Raw genomic sequence first — 14,075 nt, 5'->3', positions numbered from 1 at the left:
TTCATTTAAAATGTAGTAACACAGCCTGGGTTAAACAAGTTCAAGCCACTGATTTTAGTCAACGACAACTTTAGATTTTAATATAAGTTTTGTAAAACCACTTCGGTTCTCGAGAACAGATATACTGTGCATCACAAACTTTCCAGCTTCTAAGTGCTTCATTTCCTAATTCAGATTACTGGAAAATACTGTTTTTGAAAACTTCAGGTGGTACCTGAGCACCTGCATACCTAAAGAAGAATAAATAGCTTTACCTCAGTTATGAACAAACTTGGATGCAAGATCTTACCATTTATACTTGAAAGTAGCTTCGTAAAGCAAAAGCACAGTATTTTCCCGATTTCAAAAGGATAAAAGTCTAGCTTATAGGTACAAAAATCTAAAAAAACCTCCCTATGCAACACCTACTATTACATGCTGCATCCACTTCAACAGTGCAATAAGCAGTGGACATTTCAATATATAATATACAAAGTAAAATAATCAACTGCACAAAAAAACAAGGAAAAATCCCCTCCAAACACAATGTGGCTTCCTGTAAAGGCATGCAGAGCATGCAGAGATCACCAGGCAGAGTACTTAGTTTATCTTAAGACAGGTTAGATATCATACATTTTGTATCTTTATCCCTAACTTTTTATTCTTAAACCAGTTTAAGAATAAGCAGCGATAATAGCTTTTCTGCTCCTTAAGTGGTGCTTAAAAGTTTATTCTAGACAACAGACAGCTTCCTATCTATTCCACTAGGTTTTTTAGCTAGACCCATGCTGTCAAAAATTTGCTGAGCTGTTAAAATTGTACCAGAATAAATAGGTTTGACCTTTCATTACCTTAAAAGCTAGTCAGGACTTTACCTAGTTAGTATTAGATAGACGAAAACACCTTGATAGAAAGGAATACCTTGCTTGAATTATTTTTCAAGATTTTATATACTTCACAGGTAGTTTAAATGCCTGTTGTGCTCTACGTGTGAATTGCTATTTGTTACCTAAGTTTTATACTTACTTTTCGCATTCACTGGGGCAACAAGGAATGGATTAACAATTTAATAGTCTGCAATCAATTTGCTAGGTACCAGCAGCGTCAAATCTCATAATCCAAACAAGAACAGGACTGGAAAACTTTCAAACAGGTGTGTTTTAATGGTCTGAACTATAGCTACTAGTTTAGCCCTCAGGACCACATTATCAAGTTAGATGGGACCACCAGAGGTTCTCTCTTCCTTCACTACCTCCTCTAAAGGTAGGATCAAATACACACAAATGATTTCTGAGTGGTGTTTCTCTCATCTATTCTTAAAATCCTCTAATGATTTCATAGCCCCAAAAATTTATTTCAGCGTTTCAGTATCCTTACTGCGAGGAGGTTTCCCCTATTATCAAACCTAAGTATTTCTCCCCTGTTGTGCACATCCACTACTGCATCTCCGACTTACACAAAAAATTAATTTTGCTTTTGTTCTACTCCTTTCCAGTTTCTGCAAATGCTTTCTGGAGAACATGGGGATTCATCACCATGGAGCATGGTGCACCTTGTCATCCAACACTGCTCATTCCCCACCACCCAGGCAGCACAACAGGTCACAGACACCTGTTCTACTGTCCCATGCTTCACCTCAACCAATGCATTTGAAACAGCAAAAAGATGTCAAAATGCAAGCTTCATCAGGAGGCCAAGAAATGCAGAATTAAAGTCTCCATAACAGCCCATTGGTGCTTCTCATGAGGCTACTTCTGCTCAAGGTCTTCCATGCTATAATCACATGGCGCTAGGCAATTTACTTCCTACTTGTTAAGACGTTTTGGAAAAATCTGCCTTTTTGAAAGGAGCAGGTGGAAAAGCAGTTCAGCAGTCATCACAATCACATCACGATTTCTACAGCACTTTTACACTGAATGAAACTCAGCTCTGGCTACACAACTTTTAACCCAGTCCTCCAAATGTGATCAGAAGCACTGGCATCTTCCTGATTTCACAGCGCTGGCTGAAGCAGCAGCAGAGTAGAAGTGATAAAACTTTAGTCAGTGCCTCTCTTACTACTTAGAGCCCCTACAGGCAAGAATGAAATTACTGAAAATGGTGTTAAGTTCATGCTGTAGCTATTCAGGACAGCTACAGGCCACAGCAAGCAGTTATTTTAAAACTCCTCTTAGGGAATAAACACCGCCTAGGGAAAGAGCTTAAGGTAAAAGAAATAGATAGATAGACAGACAGACAGATAGACAGAGTTTTGTTGACTATGTCAGCAGCTTGAGGTCTGGTGAAGGCATCACAGTTTCTTCTCCCTCTCAGTTACTACCCCAAAAGCATGAAACTGAAATTCACTTCATTACCAAGGAGTCCTACATCATGTGCACAATCCAGTTTATTTAACTCAAACGGCTAACTGGTAAGTTGTAGTAGTACTGAATAGCTTTTGTTTTTTAAAGAGCAGCAGCTCTAGAGAAAAAAAACAGCAGACCGAAATAACTTCGGATGTGTAAGCTGGGGGAAGCAGCATATATTACTTAGTTTCACACAAATATATTAGATATAAATTTATTGAAATAGAAGATGAAACTGCAGTAGATACATTTCTGACAAAACGCAAGAAAATCAGAGCAGCATTTTAGCCTGTGCAGTTTTCTTTGATAATAGTCCCAAACACAGAACAGAAAAATATAAGAATGAGTAGTTAAAGTTTACAAAAAGCTAACCACAAGCAGTGTCCTTTTTAATCTAAAGCAGGCAAATATTTTTCTTTTGTAAAGAACTGGTAAGTGTACCTGCAAAGGAACAGTAAACATTTCAAGGCTAAAGGGCCACACAAATGCATTAATCCAATAATAAGTATAGAGGACACACAGGCTATCTGCTGAGCCAGGCATGAGCTAATAGCACTGGCTGTCAAGACTCCTCTATTAAATGATAACAAAAGGCACCTAGTAAGGGATGGTGAAAATCAATTAACTGGAGAAACGGCAAGAGAAATAAAATACAGCAGCCAAACACTTCTCTATTCAGACATACAAAATGAAGTTTTCTGCATGTTTAAAAAGCAGAAATGTCATGTTAAACAAACAAAAATTACAGTGTTCTTTTAAATCAGATTAGCTCTGCAAGGTATCAAGTACCTGCAGTTCCTGCTGAAACAAAAAGGGACTTGAAATGAGTTGGCTCTTTGCAAGGTAACCCCCTTTGTTAAATAGCCAATGTAAAGAAAAATCTAGGTTAACCATTTCCAGAACATGGACATTAAGCTGTAATTTTAAACTTTAATTCTGGCCCCAGGACAGATGGTCTGCAGCCACTGCAGCCCTCTCCGTTGGCTGCCTGCCTCTGTCCTCATGGCTACACTAACACAGCACAACACCTCCCACGCCAGACTGCATGGGTACACCTCCAATGAAGGTACTAAGGGTAAAAATTGGTCCTTAAGAAAAAAAAAAAAAAACAAAACACCAAAAAAACCCCCAAAAAAACAAACAAAAAAAACCAACAATGCTGCATCCTTCTGCAAGAAAGCACCTTCACTACTGAAAGAGTCCTTGTGAGTGCCCTGTTCCACATTTCCCTTCTTTGCCCTCAATGCCTTTTCCTACTTCTCCCAAACACCCACATCCCTGGAAATGACACTGTACAACAACAAAAGAAATCACCAAATGAAACACGCCTGACGTGGTTCTTACACTGAAGTATAAATGGAGTAACTCAGGACTTACTGAAATGGAAGGTACCATTTTGGAAACACTACAAAGACTAAATGGAAATGGCCAAAAGACACCAGGCTTTCCCCTTTCCCATTCTAGAGTGCTCTGCCAGGTAACTCATTTCCTTTTCTCTTGATAGCAAAAGCATTTTTCCCCTATCTCTACATTTGAGTGGGTAAACCCCACTCAAAGTTCCCGACGTGCTGCAGGCAGAAGAACAAATAAATTTCTTCCAAAGCCTGCAACGTGGATACGTTTGCAAAAACTACTGACCCTTTAGGACATGTCAGTGTCAGCAGCAGCATCTTACCTCTCAGTACTGACTTGAGGTTCAGCTTGGCTTGTCGGTGCAGGTCCTCCACACAGGGTGGTCTTGAGGAGGGCAGGAACACATTTTCCTGCTGGTGCCACGGAGCGGTGTAGTGCACAGTCCATCTACTCTCTTCATCTAGATTGGAAACAGCTGCAGAGAGAGACAGGAAAATTAAATGCTATTGTAGATAGCTGTATCATGAAACCCCACACCTAAGTTTCTTGTGTATCATCATCTTAAAACAAAAAAGATTGTTTGCCACAGTAGTCCCAACAAAATGCTCTCTAGAACCTCACTTCCATGACAGTTAAAAACCCTCCTCTCATTTTTAGTCTAAATTTATTCTCCTGTGTTACGTAGGAAACACCTTTCCCTCTTCCCGTGTTTATACTTGCTGTTGTATGTACTGTGAACTTGCACCTCTGTTTTCCCCCCTCTAGCTCCCAGTCTTCACAAACGAGATCAGTTTCCCCATCCCCTGATCCCAGCAGGCGCTGCGCGTTGCAGGATAGCTTCCTCCTGCTCAAGGGTGACCCTGGGAATACAACAGTCGCCATGAGAGATTAGGACAGGTTCATTTGTATTGGGAAATAACCTTCTCTGACCTCATGCTCACTCGAACCAGGAACAAAAATTCCAGTGAAGCCAACAAATTAGCTACTTGCCACCGCATTGAGTAGAAAGCAGATCTGGACAACAGCAACTCCCTAGGCAAATACTGCGCAGAGCACAACAGCACTGACGAGGGATTGCTCTGGCCACCTTTTCTCAGCCAATACACACAGAAAATAAAATACTGACATTGCTCAAGTTCAAAGTTCCCAACAGTCTAGTAATGAATCAGCCAAAGCACATATTGCTAAGATTTGTTTATCATTTATGCTTCCCGAGAGACAGCCATTACCTTTTGTTTAAAGTTCATCATCAATAAAAACTTCTACAGTTGAATGGCCTTATCCCTCCACCCTATAATAACAGGGAAAGGGCAGTCGGGGGTCATATTTTATGATCCCCCAGGCACCCTTTGGCCTTCAGCCAGAGTGCTGCACATCCTTGCTTTTAGCTCTCCAAAGCAGAAAAAGCCACTGCAGCCACGCTGCCTCCCAAGCACCTCTCCCGCCGCCGCTCCGGCCTCGCCACCAGCGCCGCATCTCCCCTTGCTCCCCTCGCTGCCTGGGCACTGCCCGCCCTGCGCTGCCTGCAGCACCGCTCTGCAAAGTTTGTCCGACGCCTCCGTGGTAGCAGAGGAGGTGTGCGAACTGAGAGGCAAAACGAAGGCAACAGCCTCCTGTCGTCTGAAAAATGACGCTTTCCCTAGCACAGCTGTGCATCTGCCGGGATCATTTCGGATGGCAATACTCACTGAAGAAAATAGCTCTGCCTTTCACTTCAAAACCTATCTACAGCCTAACGCTCAATGCCTGTATTGTCCTAAAAGGACTTGGTGGGAGGAGGTTCTTAACTGCCTTTCCTTACTCTTCTCAGATTAGCATCAGACCTCGAAAAAGGTTTTTGAAGACTTTCAATCGGTCTCTTCATCTCTGAGGCGGCTTGGTCCTGCACCCCCTCCCCTCTCGCAGACATCTTGGCTGCAACAGGGCAGACACACATTCAGTCTGCACCTGCTCCTCCCGTCCTTGCTAACCAGAGGTCAAACCTAAATCATGACAAACTGACAAATCACCACCTACCTGGTTACAGCATCGATCATCCTGCTATTACAGAAAAAGTAACAGGCATATTCAGTGACCTGCCCAAAAAGCGCCCCTCGCCATCCCCTGGGTGAGCAGGCGGTTGGGGAGGGGAGCACAGGCTGGGGAGGAAGAGGAGGAGGGAAACACCAGCCTCCAGCCCACTGCCTGGCTGCAGTGCCACCATACCAAAATTTAAGTTTACTACTCATCAGAGCAATGGTCATCAAAACAAGTCGACAGAAGTGCTGCACTTATCTGCAAACTACTCTAACGCAATTTGTCTGTCTTCAGGAATTAAATGGAAAATGGTGATTTTAAAGGCCGTGCTGGAACTAGAGCATCTTTAAAAAACACAACTTGGCTCAGAACAAGCCTTGTAGGTACAAGCCCATAGCTAGACGTGCGCTCAGCAGCTGCACGAGCGGAGACAGATGTCTGACAGATGTGGGGAGGATGCCCCAACAGGCAGCAGGACACCTGTGCCCAACCGCAGGTGACACCGGCACGCTCAGCCTTGTCACCCGAGTTGCTTCACATGGAGAAGTTTGGCTCCTCCAAAACCACCGCGACACAGGACTTCAAAAGCAACACAGCATCCCAAAGCTGAGGTCCTAAAACCCTTCATAAGGCTGCCTCTGCACGTTACAAAATATTCAAGGAAGAAGAGAGATAAACTTAAAAAGAGGCGTCAGGAACGCAGGAGCAAAGCCGAAGGGAATTGCACTTTCCTGCAGGACTCGGCTGCCTCCCGAAAGGACAGCAAGCACCCACAACTACTTACTCTTTCTCTTGAAAAGTTTCATGAGAGATTTAAGCTTTGTGTTGATGAAAACCACCATTTTCAAGGTGTTGAATTGCGATCCCGGAGTTTAAATCCCGTAAAAAGGAGGAGCTGCAGAAAGGTGGCTGTTTCCCAGAGTGAGCCTGTTCAAACTCTGCACACCAAATTTCTCTTCTCCAGGATTCTCCCCTCCGCCTTTCTTTCCTCAAATCACAACTTTACATCTGCCTAGATCTTCCTGATGCACGAAACCATTTACAATTCTTTAGCCTGAATTTCTCCTCCTCGCATGTCACCTTGCGGGCTGAAAACAGCCCGTTTCAACATGCAAAACAGGAGGAGGAGGAGGAGGAGGAAGAAGAAAGAAGTTAATTGTTATTCTCGCTTGCACAGGACCAAAAATCAGGCTTTCTTGCTGCCCGCGCATTTCCTACGCCAAGTTCTCCTTCTCATCCTTCCCTCCGGAGGCTCTCCCAAGTTTGGCCGCTCCGGACGGGCGGAGCGGGCAGGCGGCTTCTCCCTCCCCCGCCGGTCGCCGCACCCGGCTCTGCCGGCCGAGCCGCCGCCGCCGGCACCTTCCCCCCCCCGCCGCCGCCCCCCCGCCGCCGCCTGCCAGTCGCAAGTAAGAGCTGCATTTTCGTGCAAATCAGGGTGCCCCGCTTCCCCGCCTCCTCCCCCCCTTTTTTCTTTACCCCCTCGCCCCCGCTTTCTGAAGGAGCCAAGCGCGGCGCTCCGGTCGGCCGCCCCAGGCAGCCCCCGCTCGGCACTGCCCACCCGCCCTGGTCCGCGGCTCCCCCGCCGCCGCCGCCGCCGCCTGGGACATCGGCCCGCTGATTTTCCATATTGCATTTCATTCAGTAACACTCCTAATTTATTCTTATTAGCGTCATCTCAGACCAGATACATGGAAAACAAAATCGAGTTATTGCTGGCTGATCGAGAACCTGTTATTCGTCAAATGAAACTTGGGCACAGAGATGAAACAGCCCAGCTTTTTGAGACGCGCATTATATCCTCGTGCCTTGAAAAAATACATCTGTACAGAGGTCCACAGCCATCCTTCCTCGGCATGAACTGCAATTTTGCAGAAGTTAAAGAGAAAATGCTAAGCGCCAAATCAATGTGCTCAGCAGGGCATGCCCTTCGCACAATGTTCAGGCTCAAGAAGCAAGCCCTCCCTCACAAAGCAAGCTTAGGAAACCCCCTCGGGTTAACAATGAAAAGGATTTTTTCCTCGGGAAAAAGAAAAAATGCCAGCAGCAGGGGGCTCAGACTGACCCCGAAGCTGCAGCGGGATCCGGCCTCTGCAGCGCAGCGCAGCACGTAAAAAGCAGATGCTCCGCAGGAACTTCGCTCGAGTTTCACCAAACGGCTGAGACTCAGCACCGCGCAGAACAGAGCGTAAACAAAGTGCCTCCATCGTTGTCTGAACACGCTATTATCAGCATTTTATCAGGATTTTCCAAACCTGCCACTGGCAGCAGGTCTCTCCAGCAGCTGCTGGTCCAAGGGACATTTTGACTGGCTCACCTCTGCCGAAGGGACAGAAGACCACGGTACCATGGCAGCAATGGTGGGGAAGGCACCTCTGCTTTTGCATTGATTTCCATCACCTTACACAAAAAATGACCCTGGCATCAAACTCTGATAGTAAGATAACTATTTAGTGTTATTTTTTTTTTAATCACATACACAGTAATACCTCTGTTAGGAATTTGCCATCACCCATACATCATTAAAACCACACTTGCTGGACACACTCTGGAGGCGAGTGCAGAATGACTCCATTTCTAACTCCAGCAGCGTTGCCATCCGACAGCAAACCCAGAAGGTGGGAACTCCTTTTTCGGTGTGGCAGTGATCTTTTTTAGGACGTAGGAAGTGCCTCTGTGAGTGGGAAGGGGAGCTACGGTGCATCTGCACAGGGAAAGGTGATGGTTTCAAGGTGGCATGTGAGGGAGACTGGGCTCCTGGAAGTCAGACAGATTCTCCCCGAGGTCTTTATGGCACCTCAGAGACGCTTGCAAGCCCTGGCAAGGGAGACTTTGTTCCTTTTTCATGGTCAGGACCCTGTGTATCAACACGATCCTGGGTACTTTGGACGGCTCAGGGAACCCTTCCCCATTTCACCCTGGGCTGCAATGTGTGCCAAGTCCAGTGCTGCAATTTGTTCTGGGATCCTCAACCCACCCTGAAGCATTTCTCCTGCCTGAGAACAAGCACTTGATCACTGTCCTTCAGCCCTGATCTCCAGTATGGAGGCAGCCATTCAAACCCAGTAACAAACAATGTGTAAGGTGATGTCTGCCTTTCATCCTCACCCCCCTTTGCTTCCACCTTCCCCCAGGTCATGCTGATAAAGAGGTCAAACATCAAAAATGGCTATCATGGGGGGATACAGTTGGCTACTTGCACCTGCATCTCTCAGCGTCTGCACTAGGTCAACAACAACCAGAAAACTCTTCCCCGTTTGAGACAAACCCATTGGCTTGCGTGAAATTCAGCCTGTTGTCTCAATCCAGCTTTTTTTTTTTAAATGCCTTTCCTGTCATAAGAAACTGTCACGGCAATTGGCTTCTAGTAGCAGTTCTCTTAGAGCTGAAAGCATGAAATAAGTGTGCTTCTCCGCAGCCCGTCTCTCTACATTGAGTAGAGAAGGAAAAGATGGGGCAGTTTGAGAAAATTTATATTGTTGTCACTATGCAAACAGACTTTAGCCTCCGACGTTGCCAATCCAGCAGACAAAACCACAGAACACCCCCACCAAACAACAATAAAAAACCCACCTAAATTTACCTTGATAGAAAAAATTCGAAAGTTTGTTAAAGCTGGATAAACCCAGCATGAACAGGAGGTGTGCACGCCCTGCGATATCAGCTCTTTAAAGGGAGGTGACTCAGAGGCAGGTAGCAGGCTGGGGGGACCTTGCTCTGTGGCATGCTTCCTACTGCACCTTGGACAAGTTAATATTAACCCCCCCGCCCCAGCTCACAGAGCCTTACAAGCAGGAATCGCACTCACTTGCCACCGCACAAGGATACTGTCACAAGGAATACTGAAAATAGAGAGAAGATTTTCAGCAAATGCTAATTCCCACTTCATACCGGATGGGATTGTTAACTGAAGTTACAAAGTTTGGCCCAGAAGAAACTCCTTCCTAACAAACAAGTCAGAGATTGAAGCAAAGAAAGTGAGAGGCATAACATGCAGTGCCAAACAGCATGCTCAAAATCATGCATGTGTAACAAACTCATTAGCAAAACTGGGTCTTTTTGTAGTTCACGTTGGAATAGTTTTTAATCCCTGAGTGGTTAAACTGATTTTAATTTCCAGTAGAGGCCATGTACATCCAGAGGAGAAGGGAACAGGAGCGGCTGCTTGTGCATGGCGTGCCTGAAATGCTGCAGCCATTCCTTCGCTCCCCTCCCTGCTCTCTCCCCTCTTTAGAGGGGCTTTCCAGCTGACCTGCTCTGCGACAGCCATCTGGGGTAGCCGCCCCTCGACATTCACGGTAACATAACACATCGGCGCCTGTGAAACAATCTGGAAATATTCCACTTCCACGGAAATATTTCAAGCCAGCCCCTGGGGGAGGGGGACTCTCCAGTCCAACCCCCATTCACAACCCAATGCCCCGAACCTTGTACCAGTGCACAAGATCCACTGAAGAAGTTGAGGCTTTATAAAAAGGCAAATGTTGAAAAGGGATGTACTTGGGTTGTTCGTAACCACAGCTGGAGCAGCTGCCCAGCAGCATCCCCAGCGGCAGCTGTCCATCAGGGACGCTAACAAATTGGTGAGAATCAACTGTTCTCCTTCCTACTGCCGCTCATCAGCCTATGCACGTGTGCAGTACAAAATTTAGGAAGTACTAAGCTAAAAAAAACCCAAATAAACCACAAGAATATAGTTAAAGCAACCCATTCTTGCTCCCTCCCACAAATCAAGACAAATTTTAGCACTTATTTTCATGAAGGAGAGGTCAACCCAACACAGGTATCAAGTTCATGAAAGGAATGATGCATCAAACTAACATGTATCATCATCTCAAAACCTAAACTTTAACTTGTAAGCCTTAGCGACTTTATTCAGACAATGGAAAAATCCTCCATTAAACAACCGTATAGCACTGATGACATTTTAAGAGGAAAGGAAAAGTAAAACCATACAACTGAGCTGGGAACTGCACCGCGAGAGCTCTTTCAGTGAGTCTCTGTTCAATAAGCAAAAGGGAACGGAGAAACATGGGCAAGCAGATGTACTCAAAACAATTAAATCGATGCCTTTGCTTTTTACGGACACGTCAGTCACTCGTTCGAAATAAGTTTCCACTGTGCCCCGCTCCAGCAGCTCAGATGGGGATGCGTGGGGAAGAAGCTGTTGGAGGGCAGCTGTTTGCAGCGTGTCTGCAGGACTGGGTCTGTGTAGGACGTGCTCGGGATTGCTCCCTGCCACCCCTGTCTGCCCCCTCCGAGCGGCTGCGGTGTCCGGAGGGGAGCAGCTATGGGACTGACTCCCCAGCACCACCTCCCCAGGCACCCAGGGTGTCTGGAGGGGAGTGGCTATGGGACTGACCCCCCCAGCACCCAGGGTGTCCGGAGGGGAGCAGCTATGGGACTGACTCCCCAGCACCACCTCCCCAGGCACCCAGGGTGTCTGGAGGGGAGTGGCTATGGGACTGACCCCCCCAGCACCCAGGGTGTCCAGAGGGGAGCAGCTATGGGACTGACGCCCCAGCACCCAGGGTGTCTGGAGGGGAGCGGCTATGGGACTGACCCCCCAGCGTGTCCAGAGGGGAGCGGCTATGGGACTGACCCCCCAGCGTGTCCGGAGGGGAGCGGCTATGGGACTGACCCCCCAGCACCCAGGGTGTCCGGAGAGGAGCGGCTATGGGACTGACCCCCCCAGGGTGTCCGGAGGGGAGCGGCTATGGGACTGACCCCCCAGCACCCCCTCCCCAGGCATCTGCGGGGCGAGCCTCAACCCGAGGAGGGCTATAAACCCCTTCTGCAGGTCACAGGGCTCCTGCCCGGCTCAGGCCAACACCGCCCGGCCTTGAAAGCTGCACCCTGGCTTATAGGTGAGACTTCCGTCATCAGGAAACATCAAGCACGATGTCTCCGGTGCTTTCAGAACTCGTGCCCAAGCTTCATGCCTGTTCTGGCCACCTGCACCCATGCCATCGAGCGCTCGCCGGTGTTAAAATGGCGCGGAAGCCGCCCCGCAGACCACGGGAGTCAATACTTCACGGTCAGAAGGGGTTTCTCCCTCCCTCAGCGCCAGTCCCGGCCCTTCTCCCGGCATCTTCCCGGAGAACAAAGGCGCTCCCTGCACAAAGGCCGCCCCAGGCGGCAGCGCCTCCAGCTGCCCGCCCGCCCCCGGCCCGGCCCCCGCGGCCCGGCCCGCTCGCAGGGGCCGCTTCCAGGGCCGCTGCCGCCGCGGGGAAGCGCGGCACCGCCCCGGCTACTGCGACAGGGCAGTTCATTAAACCTGGGATGAGGAGGAGGAGGACGCGCGGGGGGAGCGGGAACAAAGGAGAAAAAGCATTATTTTATCCCAGGGGCGCCGCAAGAAGAGGCCGAGGCTGCCCGGCGCCCAGCGCGCCGCCGGGGGAGCCGGGCGCGGCAGCCACCGCGCAGGGAGGGCCGCGACCGGGCCACCCCGGGTTAAACTGATTTTAATTTCCAGTAGAGGCCATGTACGCCCCGAGGAGATGGGCCGCCCCGGGGACTGGGGCTGCAGGCTCTGGGAAAGGGGCTGCCCGGCGGGGCAGGGGGGAGAGGGGAGGAAGATGGGAAGGAGAAGCAGCACAACCTAAGCCGGAGAGGACAGAAAAGCAGCAGACTGATTGATCTGATGATCCTATTTAGGTCACAGCACAATAAAGCTAATTCATTCCTTTGACAATTCAAAACAGCTTTCCACAGGATCCTCTGTCATGCAAACACACCACCAGAGAGAAAAGGGAGCATTTGGGCAGGGCTGCCTGCAGACAAAGCAGCGGTTTCTTTTGGTTAGAGCATCTCCCCCACTGTAACCGCAGGCAGGAGAACAGAAAACGTTTAGTGAATGTGCAATTTTGCTTCATGGTTTTGTTTTAAATTGCAGGGCACAATCCTTTCTCCTCTGGCCATTCCTGAACCCCAGCTAAGGCAACGTCAGCTCCCAGAAGAATAGTTTTCTCTCTCCCTAGGAAGATCCTTTTAAAATTCCACCAGGAAATATTCTCAATTTAAATTCCAAATCCACAATGCTCCTGTGCTTCCACTTATCCTGAAGAGCCAGTCAAAAACGGCTGCAGCAAATAAGTTAGTCTTTGCAAAGTCTTGACTCTTACTGGCCCTAATAATGCACCATGGAGAAGGCGCCTCTCTTCTCAATTTGTGATGGAAAAAATACCAGGCAGACAAGTTTGTGTAAGTCTTCTCATTGATTCATCCCGTAGGACTCGGAGCGAAACCAACAAAACTAGACCGCAAAAATGCCGCTTCTGAACTTCTCTCCCGAACCGTCTCCCCGTTCAGCCTGTAATTCCATCTTCGGCAGCTGCGCACTTGTCGATCCACGCTAATATCCAAGAGACATCTTCAGCTAATCTCAGTCTGCATTCTCCGTATGGGTATCCTGAAGGGGACACCCTCCCCACTCATTTCACTTATTTAAAGGTCACAGAAAGAATTCTTGTAGCGTATCTCCATCTCCCTGCCCAACATTGCTCTTCAGGATACTGTTATTTATATATGCATTATCCTGGTATAAGGAGTTGGCAGTTCTTTTTTTCTTCTTTCTGCTGACTGTCTTAATAAACTCAAGGTGAGTCACATTTAAGCTCGGAGACATCCTCTATTAAAATTAGGCCAGTACGTCCTCTAGTTTCCTAAGAACTTCGCAATCTATAAATGAAAAAAATTAAGCTGCTCGGAAAATACCAACCTTCATATGATCATGTAACTGCTCACGCCAAAATCAAACACCAAGTGCTCGCTCACTGTCTCACACAGCAACTTGAAAAAAAACTTTGTTTCTTAGTTAGAAACTTCCAAGAACTTGCCCTGAAAAGATTATCTGCACAACACAACAGTAAAACGATAAGTAAAAGCTAAGGTTCACAAATAAGAAATGGATTTCCTCAGTTGTGACATTTGGTATTGTCCCTAAAGCCCTAAGATTTTTGACAAAATCTGAAAACCTGGGTATGGTCCAATTAAATAATGGCACAAACTGCCCTGAAAAACAATATTTTCCAACTAAAGTAAGCCATCCAGTCCATGTAACAGTCACCTAATAATTACATTGCTGAAGGATTCAGCAACCTGGTTTAAGCTCCTAATGAAACAATTGAACCAACATCTGTACCACAGCATCTCCAGAGAACGTCTTTGGCTGGCCACAGGCATGTGGATCTCAGACATGATCAAACACCAATAGATTTTGAAAACAAATTTTACGATGACCTTCATGTGATCAGCATCTTCTTATAAATGCTCTCAACAAAGTCTTCGAAATGAAAGGATAACCTCCTAAATTCATACTGCTAATTGGTTCAACTTTCAAAATTTATAATGTGGATGCCAGCTTAAAATTTTATTACTACCTGT

General features: G+C 47.3%; 1 protein-coding gene across 1 annotated transcript in view; it reads right to left on the bottom strand.

Annotated features, from left to right (window-relative positions):
• Positions 1-14,075, bottom strand: part of NHSL1 (NHS like 1) — a gene marked incomplete at its 5' end in the record, with an annotated part of 182,291 nt that overhangs the window by 47,088 nt on the left and 121,128 nt on the right. The window contains one exon of the mRNA XM_082305815.1: positions 4,000-4,152. Coding sequence (XP_082161941.1) covers positions 4,000-4,152 — 153 coding nt within the window. The remainder of the gene's footprint in view (positions 1-3,999; positions 4,153-14,075) is intronic.

Source organism: Platalea leucorodia (assembly GCF_965183815.1).
Source record: "Platalea leucorodia genome assembly, chromosome: 3".
NCBI lineage: Eukaryota > Metazoa > Chordata > Aves > Pelecaniformes > Threskiornithidae > Platalea > Platalea leucorodia.
This window is presented reverse-complemented; position numbering and strand designations above follow the sequence as displayed.